The sequence below is a fragment of the Festucalex cinctus genome, chromosome 1 (assembly GCF_051991245.1).
Source record: "Festucalex cinctus isolate MCC-2025b chromosome 1, RoL_Fcin_1.0, whole genome shotgun sequence".
NCBI lineage: Eukaryota > Metazoa > Chordata > Actinopteri > Syngnathiformes > Syngnathidae > Festucalex > Festucalex cinctus.
The window spans coordinates 11,780,187-11,804,856 of record NC_135411.1 but is presented as its reverse complement, the minus strand read 5'-3'; the positions used below and the strand labels follow the sequence as shown (position 1 = coordinate 11,804,856).

The 24,670-nt window shown below is 37.1% G+C and overlaps 1 protein-coding gene across 6 annotated transcripts in view; it reads left to right on the top strand.

The window, feature by feature from the left end:
* LOC144015910 (receptor-type tyrosine-protein phosphatase mu) overlaps positions 1–24,670 on the top strand; it is a 267,193-nt gene that overhangs the window by 157,192 nt on the left and 85,331 nt on the right. For all 6 annotated transcript variants that reach the window (XM_077516393.1, XM_077516421.1, XM_077516411.1 and 3 more), the window contains exons 10-13: positions 47–248; positions 2,058–2,160; positions 19,316–19,589; positions 22,562–22,598. In XM_077516393.1, the coding sequence (XP_077372519.1) occupies positions 47–248; positions 2,058–2,160; positions 19,316–19,589; positions 22,562–22,598 (616 nt within the window). The remainder of the gene's footprint in view (positions 1–46; positions 249–2,057; positions 2,161–19,315; positions 19,590–22,561; positions 22,599–24,670) is intronic.

Sequence of the window (24,670 nt, the reverse complement as noted above, 5' to 3'; positions counted from 1 at the left end):
AGCAGCAGCGCACATTCTCTCCACTGAATATTCATCTCCTCCATAGATCTCCTACAAGGCAGTGAGCTCCTTTGACCCCGAGCTGGACCTCTCCAACCAGAGCGGCAAAGTGGCCAAGGCGGGCAACGAGACCGCCCACGCCTTCGCGGGCCTCCACCCGGGCTCCACGTATTCCTTCACCCTGCGCGCCAGCACGGCCAAGGGCTACGGCCCCGCCGTGGCCACACAGTTCACCACCAAGATTTCAGGTCGGTGTCTGCGGGTCTGTTGAATAAGTCATAGCGAAAGCGCTTATTCAGGTCATTTCAACGGAATATGCAATTATATGCTGTTTTAACGATTATTTTCCTCCTGCCTTATGCTCACGTGATAATATGAACCATGTTGCCGTTAATCTCTGATTCAGTTGGAATGGAATGGAGCTTTATTATCATCACACGTGCACAGAAGTACAGAGCAATTACATTGTGACTTAACAGGCACAACCAACCCAAAAAACGTGAAAGTTAACGACCAACAGATGAAGACAAAAAGAAAAGCCAGTCGATTCGCAACAAGGGTGCCCGGAGATCTAGATCAGTGGTGTCCAAACTGCGGCCCGGGGGCCATTTGCGGCCCGCCGTCCATTTTTCAGTGGCCCGCAACATATGCTAAAAATGCCATTTGACTCAGTTCAAATAAAATAAACAAAACAAAAATGTTTGGTGATGGTCAAAGTAAGAAGGGAGGGTAACGAAAAACAGGTGCCATTAAAGGTTATTTTAATTAACTAAAAGTTGTGAAAAAATTCAAACTAAAATTCAAAAAACAATATTGTTACCGAAATAAAATAAAAACGAAAATGCTTTTAAAAAACGAAAACTAACTGAATCAACATTTTGTTTACAAAACTAACTAAAACTAACTAAAATTATAGTAAACATGTCATTCATTTTAGTCTTTGGTAATTAATTTAATGCATGAGCCTTTGGGGATGATTTTAAACGTGATTTTTTATTTTTTATTTTTTTACCGAGAGCTCAGAATTGTTCAGTTCAAATAAAATAAACAAAACAAAAATGTGTGGTGATGGTCAAAGTAAAAAGGGAGGGTAACGAAAAACAGGTGCCATTAAAGGTTATTTTTAATTAACTAAAACTTGTGAAAAAATTCAAACTAAAATTCAAAAAACAATATTGTTACCGAAATAAAATAAAAACAAAAATGCTTTTAAAAAATGAAAACTAACTAAAACTACATTTTATGTTTACAAAACTAACTAAAACTAACTAAAATGATAGTAAACATGTAAACATAATTAATTTAATGCATGAGCCTTTGGGGATGATTTTAAATGTGATTTTTAGTAGATTTATTTTGATATAAACCGGAATAATGACGTTTGAAAGTATGTCACACAGAAGTGACGTCATCTAGCAGCAGCCAATAGAAACGCACCAAAAGATGACGTTGCTCCCATTGTTTTGTTTTTTTTCAAATATTGCGCACAAGTAATACACATTTAAAAAAAAAAAAAAAACCTAATACTAATACTGACGCTAACAAACTAAACTAAAACTAAAAATTTTTTTAAGAATCGAACAGAACCACCCGGAAAACTAATAAAAACTAACTAAAATGAAAAATTCCAAAACTATAATAACCCTACTGCCATATTACAAATAAATTGGTTTGTAGCAAAGACTGTAGCATTTTTCTAAATATGCAAAAGCACAAGTAAATTATTTGTACAATTTTTAGGACTAAACACAATTTCTCTTCATAACATTATGTGGCCCTTGCATCCTTCTCATTTTCTGTATGTGGCCCTCAAATGAAAAAGTTTGGACACTCCTGATCTAGATTGCGGAAAGAAACGGCGAGGACGGATGAAGGGGAAAGAAACAAGGTTCGAGGGGCATAGTTTAAACCGAGAAAACCCTTCAGCACACGTAACAAATTAACGTCTCGCTGCCGTGGAGACAGCCAGTTCTTGAGTTGTTGAGTTATTCAATTGTATTGTTTAACCGTCATTCCGTTATTAAAAATTATTTCATTTCTTGACTTGCCCGCCTCAGCTCCGTCCATGCCGGCGTACGACCACGAGACGTCGCTGAACCAGACCGACAGCACGGTGACTGTCCTGCTGAAGCCCGCCCAGAGCAGAGGCGCTCCAGTCAGGTAAGCCTTGGCAGTCAAACGGCGCTTTTCCACCGTAGCGGCTCCACACCGAAGCCACATAAATTTTTCCCCGGATGTTGGTGTCTGCACTATGGATGTAACGAACGTCACAATACGATATTATCACGATATGAAGCTCACGATACGATAATTATCACGATATTGTGGGGAGGTTGGCAAAAAGGTCACAATATTGTAAAAAAAATTGTTTTTAAAAATGAGCTCATACTAAAAAAAAAACACAATATTGTGCTTTTGTACATAACATCAATGTTATTATTATTATTATTATTATTAGGGGTGTCAAAATTAGTGCGTTAATTTTGAGTTAATTTAAAGTTCTTTTAACGCCACTCATTTTTTTAACGCGCAATTAATTTTACTTATTTGGAAAGCCTGTACTGGGGGAATTCCAAATGCAACATAGCAGCCACGTCCACGTCAAAATCTAGAAAAAAAAATAAATAAATAATATGCATGTATTTGTGGAGACTGGGGTCAAGTTATATTTTACAATTTAAAAAATGTGCAGAATTTCACAAATTTTAAAGATTAGATAGCTCATTTGTCTTTTTTTTTTACAGCACATCTTTTTAATTTTAACTCAATTTTATGAATTATTACGAAATTACTGTATTAATGACTACAAGATGCAGCCATATTTGTATTAGTTTAACATTTTTGCCCCCACTTTTATTTTAACAAGAGTATGAAAAAAAATATTTTATTGTACATTTAAAACAGGTATAAAATTTGTGATTAATCATGAGTTAACTATGGAAGTCATGCGATTAATTACGATTAAAAAATTTAATCGCCTGACACCCCTAATTATTATTATTATTATTATTATTATTATTAAAGTTATGTTGTTAATGCACACACACATTGAGTTCCTCCACATATTGACTTGCTTCATAGAGGTATTAGGTTCCCCTTCATCTGACAAGTAGAGTAGATTTTAAACATAAAAGGGCCAAAACATCCCTAATGAAAATTAAATTGCACTAAAAAACTAGCCACCAGAGGGTGCTAGAACTGCACAAATGGGAATCAACCTGACTTTTTTTTTAACAGATTTGTTCCTTTTAAATATTGTGAACATGACGGCGACGATATTGTGGCAGTTTTAATATCACAATATCACGATATTGCCCTTATCGTGACATCGCTAGTTATGACGACGCTCTTCTGGGCGTCCAACGTTCTGCCTTTGAAGATGAGAAACCACAGCTGGCTCCATTTTATGTTATCGGGGCGTCTCACCCTGAACCTCAGCGGGCTTCCAGGCGGCCGAGGAACTCGTTTGAACCCGTTTTTGTTGGAGCGTTTGCATTGTTAGCGCCTTTGTGGCGGGAGATACGCATGGTCATCGTTTTGGTTTGCCGGAGGCACAACTTACCTGCTTCGTCATCTTTGTAAATAGACGCCATTAATCTGTATGTAGTCGTCTGTATGTTAACGCATAGTTAACCGTTTTTCAAAAGACTTTTAACCTCTCGTTAAAAATATAATGAATCGGACTTTTTAGGTTTTTAGGTCTGGGCAGTTTGCTCAAGAGCTCTCATTAAGCAAAAGTGCCAGACTTTGTGGGGGGACCAGGTTCCCCAGCAGAGCCCCCCCTCTCGGGCACGCAACAAAACTCGAGAGACTCAAAGCGGCGTTTCGGCAAGAGTCGTAGCAATTTGAGTGTTTAGCGCGGCGTGCCTTTTGCAGCAGGAAAAGATGGCTTTTTAATGGCTTCGCAGGTAGCGTCCGGGGGGACCCGGCCGGCTCCGCCTGGCGTCTCGTCTCGTCAGCGGGCCAATTACAAAGCTCAAATGATGACGAAGCGCGTGGTGAATCACAGCCTCCATTAATTAGCACAGCAGGCTGCTGCTTTTGTTTACCGCCAGCACCCAAAAAAAACAAAAACAATTCTTTAGAGATGCTAACTTCTGCTTACTGTTTTCTCTCTTTCTGTATTCCAAACCGTCAATCTTTGTCATGTGATGCTGCGCTAAGCATATTTTTTTTTTAGCACAATATTAACTACACTCGCACATATTAAAATGGGGTCAGTTTTTAGCCTCACTTCACATCGGGGGTGCGAATGATTGATACTTTGTCGGTCACACCTTCTGTCTCTGATAGGTTGTTATTTCTTGAGCACGGTGGTTTCTTTCAAATGCACTGGACATTATTTTATTGTTGTATTTATTTTTAAATTATTTTAAAAAAAATACACTTTAGAATTTTACAAAATATAAAGAGAAAAAAAACAAATTTAATGTTGAGCTCTTTTTGTTGTAATCTAAATCTAATCTCCAGATATTTATGTATTTATTAGAGTTGTTCAATTCATTTTTTATACCATTACAAGTACTCAACACTTAGATACTGATACCGTTGACTGAGTAGATTTGATACACAAAATTACAAATTGAATAAATAATAATACAAAAAATGGCAGATAATGTTAATAAAAGACCTATATACAGGGTTTCATTGAGTCATTAAAAAGCATTAAAAGTCATTAAGTGGATTTTTCTAATATGAAGGATGTAAATAATTTTTTTTTTAAATGTAATAATATCAAGCTTTATTTTATATACAACGTTGTGCAAAAGAGTCACTATAATACAATTTGTGATACAAAAAATATATATGTATTTGTGGGGACTGCTGACTAGTTGTAATTTACAATGTACAAAATAAGTTACTTCATGTTCCAAATTCAAATACTAACTGCTCTGAATGAAAAGAAAAATGTCAAACATGAAACACTGATGGCACCTAGTGGCATAAAATTACCTTAACACAAATATATGACTCGGTTTCATACTCCTTTTAACTGTTACTGTTAACTGTAACTTTATGAATTAAATTATCAATGAACACAACCACTTTTATATTAATTAGCACACGTATGAAATATTTGAAAATATTACAGTAATTGTAAATAATTTTGGAAACAAAATATTTAGATAATTTATAGTATAAAGCAAGGAAAAAAGAAAAACAAGATATGGATGTGTGCTGTCATTTTATATCCTTTATATCCTTTTCGTCGCAGGTATTTTAACTCATTCACTCCCAGGACATTTTCACCGTTTTACTGGATTTTGACTGATTTTGCAAGGCCCATAGCATATTGTGTCCTATTGTTTTAAAACATGGAACCTACCAAAAGAAAGATTAAAGTCTCTTCTTTCATCAGGAAAAAAAAGTGCATTTCTAGCTGTTTCCATTTTGCATCAATTAGCATTAGAATATTGCTAAGTTTCATCATTATTCACACATCTGTTTAAAATAGTGAGGAAAATAGCTTTTTGCGCTCTTATACTCTGCTGCCATCTGCTGGCCGTTTTTGTAATAACTACCATTGCTTCAAGCATTCTCTTCAGTTCAGAGGTTGCATCAAAGCCAAAACGTATAATTACGTCTTTGTGAGCATGGTAATATTTAAAATAAGAACGTATTTATACGTTTTTGGGAGTAAATGAGTTAAGATGCCTAGAAATTGTGAAAGACTGCATGTGTCCTTGAGTTCAACCAATAACGGAAAATCACCTCATTGACACAGAAGACCTTGCATGTTATTTGTAGAAGGTCTTTAATTCAGATGACGTTTAATTCAATTGGAAATGGAACACTTTAGGAAATCACTTTTTCAAGCCCTGGTGGAGGAAGATGAGCGCGAGGGATTTGCTCACTTTTTTGGAGAGGTTTATAACGGCAGCAGAAGCATATTTGATTTGGTCACGTGACTTGCTGATTTGGTTTGGTAAGCTGATCGCGCCCGCGGGCGCTTCGAGATGTTTTGCAGGAAGTCCGCTGGAAGATGACACGATAACGCCGCCATGACTGTCCGTCAAGCGTCCGCCGCGGCGCCCCCGAATTCAAGTCGTAGCGGAGATTATCCGCCCGAGAAGCTAATTGCTATCATATATGTAAATAAAATATGTAGCGCTCAGATTGGGCCGTTAATCTCCGGGAACATTTCTCACCAGAGGGGACAGTGTTCCCGTAAGAGGATTAAGACGACTGTCTGTCAATAATGTCGCTGTAACGTTTGCCCCCTCCGACGGGGGGGGGGGGGGGGGGGGCAGAATCCACCCACCTCGCATCAAAATAAATGTTTACAAGCTGGCGCGGCAATAAATGATTCGAGATGCCTCCGCTTATCTTTGCCGCCACTAAATACGAACTCTTCTGCCGGCGTCACCTTTGCCTCCAGCCAGCGGAGAGGTTTCAAATATGAAGTGTGCTTTTGCAAATGAGATGCTTTCTTGTTCCCCGTAGCGACAGATAATCTGCACCGGAGCGTGCCGTGTGCTCTGGCACAAAAGAGTCATGCCAGGCGGTATACTTACTGTATTGTAGATTTCTCCTACACAATTATTTTAAAATGTTTGTTTTTTTTCTATAACAGACTCCCAAAAATCCCAAGGTGTGTGTATGTATATATATTAGGGTTTTGCATCTCTTCAATAAAAAGGCAAATTGATACGTATCTCGATACACGATTCAAGGACAGTTTATTTTATTTATTTTATTTTATTTATTTATTTATTTTTATTTATTTTTTTTTAATCACCAAGTGTTGATGCTTAGTGCCCACTAGAAATAACTCTTAAGGAGTTAGTGAGTATAGTGTCGTATAGTGTGGTGTGCTCGAGCCCACTAGCAGCAACTAGGTTCCTGACTATATAAAAATAAAAACAATCAGATACAAAATACCAAATACAGAAGCAGCGAAAACAGAAGTTGTAACGATGTGGTGGCTCTCGTTAACAGGCAGAATCTTGGCAGGATTAAGTTGCCAAATTGAGATTAAAATATTCTATGTACATAGACCATATTTGTTTAAATCTTGATACTTGATTTTTATTTAAGGCAGAGATTTTTTCCATTGAGATATATTTTATTAGTAAGTTTAACCAGTGGTCGATATTTAGAGATTGTTTATTTTTCCAATTGACAAGGATTATTTTTTTAGCAATAGTAAGGGCTATAAGTATAGATTGAGATTGTTTACATGGTAGCTCAGTTATTGTTAAGTCACCTAGTAAACACAATCTTGGAGATAAAGGAAGCCTACAGTTTAATATATCAGCGAGCTTTTCCAAGATTTTAGTCCAGAAATGCAGCACTGGAGTACATGACCATAAAGCATGAAGATAAGTATCGGCAGTGTTTTGTGAGCACTGGAGACAAATGTCGGAGTCAGAGAGTCCCATTTTTTTCATCATATATTGTGTAATATATGTTCTATGAAGTATCTTATATTGGATAAGTTGCAAATTTGTCTGTTTGGTCATTTTAAATACATTTTCACAGATTTGGGTCCAAAAGTCTGGTTCCGGAACTATAGACAAGTCTTTTTCCCATTTTAAAGTCGGTAAATACGTTTTATTTGTGTATAAAAATAACTTATATATTTTTGATATTTTCTTTATTGTTGTTGGAGAAAGCTTTATAATATCTTTAGCTAAGACAGGCAGTTGGAGCGTATCCTGAAGTGTTGGGATTTGTTTCTTAACCATATTTTTAACTTGCAGATAATGTAAGAAATTTCCCTTTTTTATTTCATATTTCTGGACCAAGTTTGTATACGATATAAACTTATTATCTGAGAAAAGATGATGAAGGTGTGTAATTCCTTTCTGCTCCCATAGGCTTAAATGGAACGACTGATTATTAAGTTGAAAGTCGGGGTTATGCCAAATGGGAGAGAGCCCACAGGGCGCCAATTGGGAGTTTGTAATTTCTAATGCCTTCCACCAGGCAGTCAGGGTGGCGGCTATCATTGGGTTTTTAAAACAATTATGTCGTCTTATTGATTTTGTAATAAAGAGTAAATCTGACAGTCTGAGATTATTACAATCCTTCTGCTCCAATTCCAACCAACAGTTAGTATCTCTGTTGGGTTGTGTCCATAGCACAAGATATTGTAGTTGATTAGCTATATAATAGTACATAAAGTTTGGTGCCTCTAAACCTCCTTTAGATTTACTTTCCTGAAGAGTAGAAATCCCAAAAATCCCAAGGTGTGTGTATGTATATATATTAGGGTTTTGCATCTCTTCAATAAAAAGGCAAATTGATAGGTATCTCGATACACGATTCAAGGACAGTTCATTTTAAAGTGGAACAATGCGGTTCGATTTGAATTCCATAGGGGTGTGAATTGCCTCGTACCTGACGATTCGATCCGTATCACGATTCATAGGTCACGATTCGATTCAATACCGATTAATCCCGATATGAATTTACAAGTCGATTATTGCGATTTTTTTAACTCAAATTTAGAAAATAACATCCAGTAAACTTATACATAAACACTGTAAGATTTGTATGAAAATGTATTATTTATTGATCTGAAACTTCAGTTTTATAACTGTGAGCCACTGCATTTAACAAACAGGTTGTAACATTTTTCATGTTTGAACAGCTTTGAAATAAAGTATTAAGGCTTAATGTTCCATTAATATAACATTCTTCCATGCTTAAGGCGTGAAAGTTAGACGTTTTGTTGAATATTTTTCCATCAAAAATGGATGTTAAAAAATCGATTCGGCTGCCTATTGAATCGATTCGAGAATCGCGTGCTGTAGTATCGCGATATATTGCCGAATCGATTTTTTTTTTAACACCCCTAGAATTCTATATGGTACAGCTCATGTTATCGGCGCCGATATTGGGCATTTTGACAAATAACCGGAATCGGCCTTTTTTTAAAATCTGCCAGCCGATATAAGGTAAAACTAAAGCCATTTCAATCGCAAAGAGCTATTTATTTAGCTTTTCAGTGAACTGTATAAGAGATGCTACTGAACCATTTGTTTTTGTTTGACCTTTTTAAAACAAAGAAATGTGAACGTTTAAGATTTGAGGTATTTTTAAATTTTGGGCAAAAAGAAATTACTGGAGAAAACTATAGAGAGCTATGGTATTTACTTGCTTAACCCATAGGCAGCATCTTATTTTGAAAAAAAATGACTTGGTCAGAACCATCAAAAAGCCCAAAACGGGTCACGATACTGCACACGGGTTATGTTGCCATTTAACTGTTTAAGACCTACTGATGAGCTTGGAACCTCTCTGAACGATTTGTTTGAAATTTAAAAGGATGTCAATTGTCTAAGATTTAAAAAAAAAAATAAAATCTTTCACATTTTGTAAAGTCTCAAAAATTGAAACATTGTTCAATAAAAACATGCTTTAAAACATTACAACAGAGTTAAGATTGGCATTTTTATTAAAAAGAAAAAAACAAAAAGACGCCAATATGGCCTTAAATGGCCTTAAAAAATCATTTTAAAAAAATTAATAAGAATAATGATGTCCAGAAGCATTGATTTTATGTATTTGTGGACACTGCGGACTAGCTGTAATTTACAATGAAAAAAATTAGCCGGGGTCCATTAATTCCTTCATTTTCCAATTAATCAACTAATTTAAAAAGAAAAATGTACTGTTTGTCACCGATGTGCAACATGAAATGCTAATGCCACTGAGTGGCAGAAAATAACACTTCAAAACAAATTGTCTCAATGTTTTACACTCCTTTTAAATGTATAGTATAATTTCTATTCTTTACATTAATTATTGCCATTTGTAATTGTTGTTTTTTTTGTTGTTTTTTTTTACTTCAAATCGTTTTATAAAGTACTTTATCAATGAATCACGTTACAACCATACTTATATGGATTAGGTAAACTAAACTAATGGTCAACTTTTGTTAATTACCAAGAGTATGAAAAACTAGAAATGTATTTTATTGTACATTTAGATCATATGTAAAATAAGCAATTAGTGATTAATCGTGAGTTAACTGTGGAAATCATGAGATTAATTATGGTTAAAATTTTTAATAGACTGAAATCGATACAGTATATATAAATGTGTGTGCGTGCGCAAATGTGTTTATACAGTGAAATGGTAAACGTGAAATGGACTGAGATTATATAGTAAGAGGTGGGCATTAAATTTGTTTTCAGTTGCTTTAGAAACGGCATTAAAAAGTATTAAATTAGATGTACTGATACATGCAAAAACCCTGAGTAAAAGACGGTTTGATATGTATCTTGATCTATTTTAACTCATTTACTCCCAATAACGCATAAATATGTTTTTTTTAATGCTCTAAATGTCCCAAAGACGTATTTATACGTTTTTCTTTTAATGTTCTAAGTGTCCCAAAGACGTACTTATGTTTTTTGTTTGTTTGTTTGTTTTTTTTATGCTCGAGCATACAGAAGGCTTTGATGCAGCCTCTCAACTGCAAAGAACGGTTGCAGAAATGGTAGTTATTACACAAACGGCCAGCAGGTGGCAGCAGAGCAAAGGAGATTAACCAGGGCCATCTAGAAAAAAAGCTAAATTACTTACAATTTTAAATAGATTTGTGAAAACTGATGAAACTTAGCTCTCTTCTCATGCTAATTGCTGCAAAACGGAAACAGATAGAAACATACTTTTTTTCCTGATGAAAGAAGAAACTTTAATCTTTCTTTTGATAGGTTCCATGTTTTTATAGCAATTGAACACAAAATTCTGTGGGCCTTGCAAAATCAGTCAAAATCGAGTAAAACAGCCGGGAGCGAACGGGACTGCTTCTGCGAAAATGGCTGGGAGTGAATGAGTTAAAGTTGAACAATTTGGTTTGATTCGAAGGAGTCGCGTGTTTTAAATCAAAACCGACTTTCCGATTCAAATGTTCTGTTTACTGTACTATGCACATACAGTGGTTTCAAAATTAATCGATAACTAATTTACTCATTGAGTACTCATTTAAGCCATTAATTTACGGGTGCAATTAACGATTATTTTGTCAATTAGGAAACAGATTTAAAAAAATGCATGTTTAAATTCTATTTATTAAAATAAAATATGGAGTTATATTTTACTTTGGTATATTTTAAAAACGTTTACTATTGTTCTTATTTGCAAATGTGCTTCCCCCTGCCTGTAGCATCAGATTATCTGCACTACAGCAAAGTGATTTGACACACCCTTAAAATAAGCAATAACGTCCTTTTGCCGGAGGCTTGGCACACGCTAATAGCTGCGCCTAAGCACAAAAATCATCATCTTCTCGCACCTTGGGATACGGCGTGAGCTGCGCCGACGACTGTTCCGAGCTGTTTGGTTTACGGCCGCTTTTAAATCATCCCCGGTTAGCATTAGCGCCAGTCAAGCCGGTGATGGAGAGGCCGCCGCCGCCCCTGTTATCAGCCCACATGAAAAATAAATCTGACTCCCGTAGCCTCCGTCCGCTCGATGGCGAGTCAATCCGGCATAATTGGTCTGCGGAGGAGAAATCCATGAGATGAGTTGGGCAGGGAGGAGAAGGGGGCTAATTGGTGTCGGCGCAGGTTGCGTGGGACCACCCCTCTGCCAGGCCACTTTTATTAAATCTTTTACTGCCACGTTATCCAAAAAACAACAACATTTAACTCATTCACTGCCAATGACAACTACAGACGTCAAAATTCAAGCAAACAGCCAGTGTTAATTTTGAAAAAAAAAAAAAAAAAGAAAATTTAAAGTTAAAATTTTAATTTAAAAAAAAAATTAGTTTTAGTTATAGTCTTCTGACTAAATTTAATTAAAGCCTTAGTCATAACTCAATCACCTGATTGTATTTTAGTTTTAATCCAATTTTAGTCAACAAAAATAAAGAGCAATTTTAGTCGACTAAAATTGACTTTTGGAGGCCTAGACCCAGTATGTGGTCTCAGTAAGACCAAGACCGATCACAAGAACGTCAACGGCCGTGTTGTAGGGTAACAGGAATCCGTTCTACGCACGATGGTAGCACTTAGCAATGAAATTGTTGTCATCGTTGTTATTCATAACAACAATGATTAATAACTATGAATGAAAACAATGAATAACTAAAACTAAATTCAAATTTCTTGTCAGAATTTGCACTGGCTGTTTGCTTGGATTTTTGACGTCTATATTCGTCATTGGCAATGAATGAGTTAATATGACAAAAACTTTGTTCATTCACGTCATCCTTGAAAAAGTTCGATTTCATCAGATTCTGTCATGTTTCATTTTAATTCCATACACCCATTGAAAAAAGATACAATGCTGCCATCTCCTGGCCATAGTTAGTGAGTAATTTGGATTCCACAACCCATTGACCAGGCAGAGCTGCACTTAGACATTGCTTAGACACTTAGACGTTGACGTCATTTAACGTTTATGGCGACACATATCGTGATTTTACTAATCGTTATTACACGTATTTGGCGGTCAAAGAGTTAACAGCTGAGACCAAATAAATCTATTCATATGCACATTTTGTTTTGAAGAGGGTTGCTCGTGGAGGTTTACACTGTGTGTATGTGTCGCAGTCCCGTCACACCACAAACACGTTTTCATGCATGTACCATTTCCCCATTGAACATCTTCTCTGCAGCAACGAGCATGTAGCGCGACCACGGCGCAAAACGTCGGCAACAGCTGCGAGCGCACTCTTTGTCAGTCGGCGGCTTGCTGACCTCGCTCGGGACGCCGCGCGCATGATAAAGTGGCCCGGCCGCGAGACGAGCAGGACTCGGCGGACAAAGTGGTCTCTGTCAGACGTACAGAGGGGCCGCAGTGGCCATCCAGCTCACCAGCCGAGCGTCAGGGAGGGGGAGGGAGGAAACGCGAGCAACGGTTGACATTTTCTCTTCTTGAGTGACAAGAACGAGCAAACAACATATATACAAATGCATGTGAATCGTCAAGCAATATTTATTTATTTATTTATTTTAATAAAGGCATTAAAAAGGAAAATTTATATTATATAACAAAATATCTGTAAAAAATGTTTGAATAAGGGCGGCACTGTGGCACGGTTCTCCCTGTACCCGCGTGGGTCTTCTCCGAGTACTCCGGTCTCCTCCCACATTCCAAAGACATGCTTGGCAGGTTAATTGAGCACTCTGAATTGTCCCTAGTTGTGTTTGTGAGTGTGGATGGTTGTTTTTCTCTGTGTACTCTAAAATTGGCTGGCAACCAGTTCAAGGTGTACCCCGCCTACTGCCTGAATCCGGCTGGGATAGGCTCCAGCACCCCATGACCCTTGTGAGGAGTAAGCGGTTAACCCCTTAACAGACTTATTGTATGTAAGAAATATTTTAATATATTATTATATAATAAATATTTTAATCGAAATTACCCAACATATATATATTTTTTTAAATTCCAAGTATAAAATATATACTCCCCCGGCATATTTTTTTATTCAAAAGTATTTTTTTTATTTTTTTCATATACACAGTAAATTTTCCCTTAGAGTCCTTTACTTAAAAATATGTTAATATTGCATGAATATTATGTATGTATTATGTATGTGTTATTTGCTCATTCTTTGTACTTACTTTATGTAATAAATATTTTAATAGATTTTACCTAAAATATTTCAATACAAATTTTTCAAAGTCTTTTAAAATATATATTTTACCCAGCATATTTTTTTCTTCAAACATATTTAAAAACATTTTTTTTTATATTTACAGTAAATTTTCCCTTAAAATATATATTTTCTCCGGCATATCTTTTATTTAAACATTTTATTTTATATATATATATATATATATATATATATATATATATATATATATATATACAGTACATTTTCTTTTCCCTAATTTTTTTTAATGTTAATATTGCATGAAGAATCACAAGTATGTGATGTTTGTTCCTTCGTTATATTATTTTATATAATAAATATTTTAGTATTATTAAATAATAAATATTTTAATAGATTTTACCCAACATATTAAAAAAAAAATCCATGTATGGTATTTTAAAATATATTTCCCCAAGCATATTTTTTATTCCAACATCCATCCATCCATTGTCTTAATATATCAATGATTCAAGGACGGTTTGATTTGAAAGTGGAACGATTCGATTCGACTTGTTGAGATTGCAATTTGATTTGCTATACATGTACTTACTTATACAACAATGCATTTTTTTTAAACAGGTTGTAAAACACATTTTTATATAACAAACTTTTAGGAGGAATATACTTTATGTATATGATATTGTAAAAATGTGATGATTCAGAAATAAAATGGGAAAAACAAAAACATAGAGGAAAAACAAGTACTTTAAAAGGTTGAATGATTTCATATCACGTTGATACAACATACAAGTCTTCCTAACAAAAGAGCTGAGTGCGAGGAAGTGAATCTGTACTTTCTGTTCCACACACCGACAGCAAAAACAGCCTGAAAAAGTACAAATGAGGCTCCCGCAGGTGTCTCTCTCTGAGTGATATGATGATGCGGCTGCTCCATGCGTTATTTAATGATACAGCACAGGGACGGCTGCTTTCCCTTTCCCGCGGCAAAGTAGCGAGCGCCAAAGGCGAGGAGGCTCCCGGGGTTAAGAACTCGTGTCATGTGCAAATCTCAACCTGCTGCTTCGCATCTGCAGCAGCTGCACGCGCAAACGTGCAATTCGGGAAACTCGCACACAATTATTCGAAACATTTTTCAGCACTTTGTTTACTTCATGAGATGATTTGGCGAGGAAAACATAGTCATAGTCTGCTCTTGTTTTTTTATTTTTTTCCAAGAATAATCCCTGCTGTCATATTCCTGTGATGGCTTGTCACCGTGTCACAGGATGAATGTAAGGATGGCTCACTTGGACTGGCCCAAGGCTGAGGACACAAACACACAAATGTCGCAATACATGAAAACAAACAACATTCGAGCTGCGAGCAGCGATGGACGGGTTCTCGCAGGCCTGTTTTTTTATGGGAATTATTTGGCGAATTCCTTCCTAAGAGCTCAAAGAAGTTTGCCAAAATAGATTTTTCAAAGCAAAATGGCCTCGAAACTCTTACGCGTCCTACCATCGTAAACATGCTCACCTGATTTGATGTTGATCGGTGAAACTACAGGTCAGGTTGAGTTTTGGGTAGGCTTTGTACAATCAGGATTTCTTTCGGCTGATTGCTGGTCAGCGATGGAGTTTGGAAAAAATTAGTGTTGTTCCGATACCGATACTGGTATCGGTAGAGGTGCCGATACTGCATTAAAACAGTGGTATCGGTATCGGTGACTACTCACAAGTAACATGCCGATACCATTAATTCCAACGCTAATATAGGATTTTGGATGCAGCATCTTGTGTCTTGCTGGTGCACGACATTCACTGGTATTCACTGGTGACATGTTCACTGCATGCCGATCTCAGATATCCTATTGGCCCTTGAATGCTCTGAACCGATGGCAAGGACAGCTTTTTCATGTTGAGGAAAAAAAAAAAACGTAAGTATCGGTATGGTATCGGTATCGACCGATACTGTAAAGATGGGTATCGATATCGGTATCGAGGGCTAAAATTGTATCGGTATGGTATCGGTATCGACCGATACTGTAAAGATGGGTATCGATATCGGTATCGGGACCTAAAAAACGGTATCGGAACAACACTAAAAAAAAAAAACCTTAAGTATCGGTATGGTATCGGTAGCGGCCGATACTGCAAAGCTGGGTATCTGTATCGGTATCGAGGGCTAAAAAACAGTATCGGAACAACACTCGAAAAAATGATCACTGTCAGGGTTATACACCATCTATGACTTTTTAAAAATACACAACACAGACACAAAGATGAGAAAAGAAGGCCTTTTTGACTCGTATATCAGGAGAAATGGACAGAGAGCATGTGTGCAGTTTACAAACTCCTGGCCCACTTCTGACACATACTCACATTTCTCCTCTTTTATTGGGATTCGGCGAAGCAAATGGTCACTTGTTGCTCTAAAGGAGGTGGGGGAAATAGCAGCAATGACAACAATCATTTACACCACTGCATATGTCTTTTGTTACTCAAGGTGTCTCAACCATAAAACTTCTCCAGTCTGTAGTCTTTGAAGTTTGTTTACTGCCTTGGAATGTAGTTCCTGTCTTGTTCCACTTTCCCGCAGCAGCTCAAAAACAGATGTCACAACGTTGAATAAATGCTTTGCAATTAATTCTATGTAAATAATAAAAGAGTAAATATGGGACAATTTATACATAATAAATCTGTCAATCACTGATTCGATCAGAAGATGGAGCAATATATCTATTTTAAAAACTTATAAATACTCTAACAGTGGGCCGCCGCCATTCGCGGCCCAGCCCACGAAGAGCAAAAATCCACATAGAATTCACGCCAATTGAAATGCATGTGAAAAAATAAATAAATCTGCAAAAAAAATGCTGATAAAAACTCAATATAACATGTAATGGCTTATTTTGTCATTGTTCGATCGGTCAAATTAAGACATTGCAGCCGATCACTGATTTTGCATAAAAATGCAAAACATCGGCCGATCACGATCCAGTTTAATCAGATCAGCGTAAAGTTTTGGGCATCATGTTCAGGACCCTTAAAATACATACTGTACATTTTCACCAGGATACAAGATGAGAAATGCTAAATTTAAAATGTCTTTGACCAGCGATTGAAAATTGATCATTTGAGGATCATTTGATAACACTGTATGGAGTCAATGTAATTTACAACAGAAAGTTATTTTTAACCTTTAATGACCTATGTAAAGGTGACCTTTTGTTTGTGTTAGTCTGAACATTACAAAGTATTCTCAAATTTATTTCAACTTTAGCCTCATACATTGCTAATAATGATCATACGTTGAATCTTCTGTTGTGGTTGGCAGTTGTATAGCATGTGATATTGTGACGCACCACTGAAGCATCCGTATCAATCAGCACAGCTGAACGACTCCTGCGACCTATTTGAGTCAAATCAACGCGAGCGAAGGTACACTCAGATGGCCGCGCGCGCGCGCACGCGCCGCAGGTGATCAATTGTTCCCTGCGGTTGGCGCGGGGATGATGAAGCGCGCCTCAGCGTGTACAGCGTGAACTCTTTAACCCGACACTTTATCACGAGGGCCCTCGCTCGCGTCGTCATTTGCAAAGCTCACGGCGGCTTCCTTGTTTAGCGCTGGCTAGAGAGGTGACGAAATATTTAATCCTGTCAGAAAAAAAAGAGGATGATGCCTCCAATTACAGTTGCGGCGGGGTCAAATCGTAAAGAGAGACTGCAACGCGGTAGCTGCTGAAGGGGCCCCCGTGCACACCGTTTGTCACTGAGAATCTGTGACGTGATTGCGCAACTTTGATGCAATGCTCCATCTACCAGTGTTTTAATCGTTTGGGAATTTTCATTTGAGTTTTTATTTCATTTGGATTCGTTTTTAGAGCAGGTTTGGTTGTTTTTATTAGTTGTTAATTGTTGGAGTTTTTATTAGTTTAATTTTTTTTTCTTTTAATATTCGAGCATTTGTCAGGTGCAAGATTAAAAAAAAAAAAAAAAAAAAAAAAAGTCCCTAAGTGTTGATGGCGCAGCATCAGGAGCAACTGGAGGGTCAGTATCTTGCTCCAGAACACTTTGAGAGTATCACAAGAGCCAGGGATCAAACCCACAACCTTTTTACGCAACTACTAAGCCATGCCGCCTTGTGACTGTTCTTGGTTTGGGTTATGGGGTCATTCTATTTTATGATGATGTCTCTTGCTGTGTAGTTGCTATGTCACTAGTGGTGATGTCAGTTTCTATGCGGGTGCTATGTCCCTTGTAATGATGTCAGTTGCCATGCAGTTGCTATGTTCCTTGTGATGAGGTTTGCAGTTAGCATGAATTTGCTAAGTTCATTGTGATGAAGTTGACAGTTGCTATGCAGTTGCTATATCCCTTGTGATGAGCTTGGCAGATGCTATGTCACGTGATGATGTTTGCAGTTGCTTTGACCCTTGTGATGATATTGTCAGTTGCTATGCAGTTGCTATATCCCTTGTGATGAGCTTGGCAGATGCTATGTCACTTGTGATGATGTTTGCAGTTGCTTTGACCCTTGTGATGATGTTGTCAGTTGCTATGCAGTTGCTATGTCCCTTGTGATGATGAAGTTGGCAATTGCTATGCAGTTGCTATATCCCTTGTAATGAGCTTGGCAGCTGATATGTCACTTGTGATGATGTTTGCAGTTGCTTTGACCCTTGTGATGATGTTGTCAGTTGCTATGCAGTTGCTATGTCCCTTGTGATGATGAAGTTGGCAATTGCTATGCAGTTGCTATATCCCTTGTAATGAGCTTGGCAGCTGATATGTCACTTGTGATGATGTTTGCAGTTGCTTTGACCCTTGTGATGATGTCAGCTGCTATGCAGTGACTATGACCCTTGTGATAATGTCAGTTGCTATGCAGTTGTTATGTCCCATGTGATGATGAAGTTGACAATTGCTATGCAGTTGCTATATCCCTCGTGATGAGTTGAGCAGCTTCTATGTCACTTGTGATGATGTTTGCAGTTGCTTTGACCCTTGTGATGATGTTGTCAGTTGCTATGCAGTTGCTATGTCCCTTGTGATGGGGTTGGCAGTTGTTATGTCCCTTGTGATGATGAAGTTGGCAGTTGCTATGCAGTTGCTCTGTCACTTGTGGTGATGAGTTGTCAAAAACAAGAATGGTTGCTTCAAATCAAATGGATGATTTTGTGGATAAGGACCATGCCAGGCCATGAATCACAAAAATCCACATATAACGACTATTAAATTGCACAAAAAAATAAATACATAAAATAATAAAAATTAAACTTAAAAAAAATCTTCAAAAAATGCTGATAAACCAAAATATAAATGTATTAAAATAATTATTGGGGGTAAAAAAAATAATCTGTGAATACAGTCTTCCCTCGCTATAACGCTGTTCACTTTTCGCGGTCTCGCTGTATCGCGGATTTTTTTTTAAGTGCAATTTTGCATATTTTTTTGCAGTAATATACCCATTTTAGAAAATGTATGAAGTTTTGAACATTATCAATGTTTGAACAAGAGAGAAATGTGAGAACATGTAAATGCCTCAATGAAAAAAGTGTCTAAATTGTGTATTAGGGGATTTTAGAGCCTTAAAACATTTATAAGAATTGTAAAACATAAAGCTAACCACTTCGCGGATTTCATTTATTGCGGGTATTTTTTGGAACCTAACCCCAGCGGAAAACGAGGAAACACTGACTACGAATCCTGTGCATAATTTATTTTTTATTTTTTGGTAACTCATGGGGCGCTACTGAATGACTTTGTGGACATGATTTTACATCAGAATCAGACTTAGCTCATGTTGTCTTCACAGTGCCTACCAGGTGGTGGTGGAGGAGGAGCGTCCGAGACGGGCGCGGGGCACTGCCGAGATCCTGCGCTGCTACCCGGTGCCCATCCACTTCCGGAACGCCACGCAGCTCAACTCGCACTACTACTTCGCCGCCCAGTTCCCCGCCGGCGGCATCCACGGGCCGCAGCCCTTCACCGTTGGCGACAACAAAACCTACAGCGGGTACTGGAACGCGCCGCTGCTGCCCCAGAAGAGCTACAGCGTCTACTACCAGGCCGTCAGCACCGCAAACGGGGTGAGACCATTTTGTTCACATTTCCGTTCCTTAAAATGTTGGAACGCTCCCACGTAGATGCTGTCAGTTGGGAAACTTGTCTTCGTGTGTGCCTCGATGTTTGCATTATGCCGCCCCCCGGTGGTCATGGAAGGAATTAAACCAGACAAGGCACCAACTGTGTTTCAAAAGGCAGTGCAGACTGCTGTGCGCCGCTAATTATCACAGGCGTAGCAACCGCGGCGACGGGCCAGCCGAGCGATGGTACAGGTCGCCGCCCCCTGTCTTCAAGTGGATGCGACGCGACCCTCGCTCCCGTCCCTCCTCGCTTGCCCGCTCGATAGCAATTTGCAGCGCGCGCCCCAGCCGGTGGAGCTGAATGAGAATGCGCGACCGCCGGGCTCCTTGAGCAGCGGCCGCACGTCCGTTCCGGGAGGGCAGCGGTAATAACGGCAGGCCCCGCCTGAATTCAATTAGCCAGTTGGCACTCCAGAATAGAACACATACTCAAACTTTTCCGGCGTGAGTTTAGTGACTGTGGAAATCAGGACTTTTTTTCATATACTTTTTCGGGGTCCTAGACACAATCGAGTTACCCCTGGAACATCAATAAATTCAATAAATTAATCTGTATTGCAATGAGCAATATCAGATGTATTATGCATAATATTTTTGGGCTTAGAGTAGGGGTGTCCAAACTATGGTGCGGGGGCCATTTGTGGCCCGCCATCCATTCTTAAACTGCTAACGCCATCGACTAAAAATGACATATACCTGTAATAAATTTGTTTTACATCATGTAGAGCTTTTCCAAATATGTCACGTTATAAGTGAACGATTGACAATTAAACATGTAGTAACTTTTCTTTTCACAACATTAATGAATAAAGAAAAATATGTTTCACAAGTAACAATGGTGTCATCCACCAAATTGCGAACATATCGCATGAATGATTGCCAATTAACTGCTTTAAAAATGGTCAGCAGACGACAGATCGCTCGTGTTTTTAATGTTGAGATGGGAGTCAGCTGGTGCTCGGTGCAGGTGCTGATATTTCCTGGTGGGTTACTTGGACTCCACCACCCCAAAATCTTGTAAAATCATAAATTATTTGCCTTATAGAGCGCCTACTGGTAGCAGTTAAAAAAAAAAACACACAGATATGCAAACGTAATCATCTGATTGACTGATTTTGATGTTAAAAAAAAAATCTGTGAAATGTATCCTTTGATTTTTCGGTACGTGGCCCTCAGTGGAAAAAGTTTGGACACAACTGTTTCACTCAAATCAAGTCAAATGCACCAAACATGTATATAAAAGACAGTTTATATACTTTGGTTACATTGGTTTGCTTACTAAACTGTTTGACTTACAGTGTTGTAAGCATTCACTATGACAATTTCACAAATTTCAACCAAACGTAATCATAAGTCAGTAAGTCATAAATAAAATTACAATTATAATGCAAAGAAATATAAATAATAAACTAGGCGTGGGCCAATATTAGATTCAGGTAAGATTAAGCAAAAATATTGCAGTATCACAGTATTAAAATTACAAAAATAAAAAAATAAAAAGACCTTTTTTTATTTTTATTTTTATTTTGTATTTTTTTTTTTAGATATTGGAGATAGCAGGTTTTTCCAATGAACGCAATCTATTTTAATTTTTTAAACAAAATAAAGAATGTTTGGGACAATGTTAACTCATTCACTCCCGGTGATAAGTATACTTGTCAATATTGTAATTTTTCAGAGTGGTCCATGGGAGAAATGGCTGTATTTTGATAAACCTATATTTGTCTACTGTCAATTATAAAAGAACGGGGCGGGGCAACAAGTATTCTATTGTATTCTGTCATTTGGTAGATTCGGCTTATATATAATTATTGAATGTAATATCGCGTGGGTATTGAAAATTTTGAAATTTTCTAAAATGTCAGGTAGTGAAAGAGTTAATTTTAAATAAATAAATAAATGTTAGCACTCTCCTTACTTTTTTAAAATTCTTCTTAATGAGTCACAGTGTTTCATCACTGGTGAACTATTTTTAGAACAGACCTGTGGGCTACTCATGTTGTCCTTGGGGTTAACTCATACCCGCTGGCACCATTATTATTATTATTATTTTTTTAAGGACAATGCACATTATTCAACAGAGTTCCTCCTTCTCTCCTCCTCCTCCATGACAGTCAATTGAAGGCAATTAATGTCAGTGACAGCTGGTATTAGCGTCATTAAAACCTAGACTGTTTAAAACCACGGTATAATCTGACAAACTGGTAATCGGCCGATAGTTTTTTTAAAACTTAATTTTGTTAAAATGTGGACTACACTTCTTCAGCATTGACCTTAATTAGACAATAAATAAAAGAATCTAATGTTTGCATATCTCAAATTGGTGCATCAAAACAAGTGCAACCTTGAACACAATGGGAGTGATTCATTCTGCAGTTTGTCTGTGCTGCAACACATCATGAAGCATCAAATTCAATTCAATGCGATTGTAAAGGCAGAATGTTTTGCTCCTGGCTATTAAAGAGGCCGGTGAGTGTCTGGCAGGCCCGGCTCAGGGACGCAACATCCGTCCGTGCCCTTTGTGTCACTCACAGCCTCCTTGTCCCTGTGCCTGTGTCCTTTCTTCTTTTCAGCGCTCGAGTGTTTGGCAAACTTTTCTCTTTTTTTTGCTCTTTCGGTGAGCGGTAAACTTTTTAGAGGCCAAAAGTAGCCTGTTAAGCATTGGAATCGACTGCATGTCGCTGTCGGCTAGCTCGTCGCTGCTAATATGCACCGAGGGTTTCCTATTCAACTATGTTCTTTTGTCGCAGTCACTCAACGTGCGGCGGAGCCGTGCTGCTTTAGTGCTGGCGTATCGATGTAAAGCGGGGCACACGCCGGCGATCAATACGTGCGTACCCTGCTCAAGCTGCATTTTTGCCATCATAATAATAATCCCCTTTTCTGTCCCATCTCCCGTCCTTGTTTTTGCACAGGAGACCAAAATCGACTGCGTCCGGGTCGCCACCAAAGGTAGGACGCATTTGAAGATCGTTAATAGATTGTGTGTGGCCGCCTCCAACAGATTTACACTTTTTAACAGACGCTTAAATGTAGGGGTTGAACGACTTAAGATTTTTTTTGTAGTCGACTAAAGATGTAGTCATAATAATAAATAATAAATAAATAATAATAAATAAATTGATTTGATTGATTGATTGATTGATTGATTGATTGAACATCAATTAATTGATGATGTCATTGATTATATATATATATATATATATATATATATATATATATATATATTTTTTTTTTTTTTTCCTCCAATTTTTTAAATATGTGCATTCAAGTCCCACCCTCTTGACTCATTCATCCAATTCCATTGAGGTTACTCGCTCATCCGTTCCCATTCTGGCACCTTCATGGTCCACACAAAAAGTCGGAAATTGTAAAACTCTAACACTGTTTCACGTAATACAACTGCAGAGTTGCTTCTTGCTAGTTTATGTAATGTAAGATTCGGGGTGCCAAAAATAGTGCGTTAATTTTGAATTAATTTAAACTTCATTTAATGCCACTCAATTTTTAATGCACGATTAATTTAGCGGTAATAAATTTAATAATAAAGCATATATTTGTGGAGATTGGGTTCAAGTTGTATTTTACAATTTTAAACATGCAGAATTTCGATAAATTTCGATAGCTCTTAATATGAAAAGAAAAATACACTGAGTTGTAACCGTCTTACAAATGCAATTATGCCATCTTGTGGCAGAAAAATGACCTCAACACAAAGCAATATCACACTCCTTTTTTACAGTACATCTTTTTAATTTTTACTAAATTTTCTGAATTATTAAGAAATTACTATATCAACGACTAAAAGATGCAGCCATATTTCTATTAGTTGTTTTTTTTCACTTTTATGTTCACAAGAGTATGAAAACTTAGAAAAAAATATATTGGACATTTTATTGCACATTTAAAACAGATATAAAATGTGTGATTAATCGAGATAACTGTTAAAGTAATGCAGTTAATTACGATTAAAAATTGTAATCTCCTGACACCCCTAAATAGTATACAATTAAAAAACGACGACCTAGTCACATGTCAACTAGTTGGTTCAACCCCTAATGAATTGCATGAATTTTGTAGCAGAGCATGCATTTACAATGTAAAGAAACTTTTTTTGTTTTGTTTTTTTTATTGTCATTTTTCATGTGTTCACACTGTGGCCAAACCAATAAAGGCTTCATTGCAACCATCAACTCTTAAATCTTCAAAGATGTTAAAGTTAAGTTGATCTACTGATAATTTGTCACAAACCAAAAATCAATTGGATTTCTTGTTTTGCTGTCGGACTGCTACATCAAGTTTGAAAAAAAAAAGTAATTAGGTTGAAATTGGGACATGAAATAATTTGACTCAAACTGTCTCGACCAACTCTTCTCAGATTAATTAAAACCTGAGATTTGGGCATTGATAAAAGCCAGAATTCATTGCAAATTTAACTGAAAATTTTGAAAAAAAAAAAGAAAAAAAAAAAGTTTTCTCCAGCTACATAGTCAGAAAATCAATCAATAGGATTCTTGGATTGATGTTTATATTTTTAAATTTAAGCAAGATTGTTAAAATTGTCCTATTTATTACATCAATTAGGCATTGGACTGAAAATTTTGGAAAAAAAAAAGATGCTGATATTCATTTCCAACTACTTTTGTTCAAAATCATTCAAAATCGATCCGATTCTTGCATCAATGCAGTGCTTGAACTCTTCAAGCTCCAAGTCGATTGTCCATTTGCTTAATTTGTCAAACTGCTGACTTAGAAATGTGTTTGGAGTTGTCAACCAAAAGCAACGTTTTGTCAGCTATGATTCCAAATCAAAAGTTTCATTGCAACATTTTAGTATGAAAATCTGAATGGAAAGCAACATTTGACCCACAGCCAATTTGTGAATTTTGAAAAACTAATTTGCTGTGGTGAAAAACCAATTAAAAAAAAATAATTGTCTCATCCACGGCAAAGCAAGAATGCTGTTGTAAAGAATCATAATTCAATTTCCTATTTCTAAACAAAAATATTGGGACACACCTCTT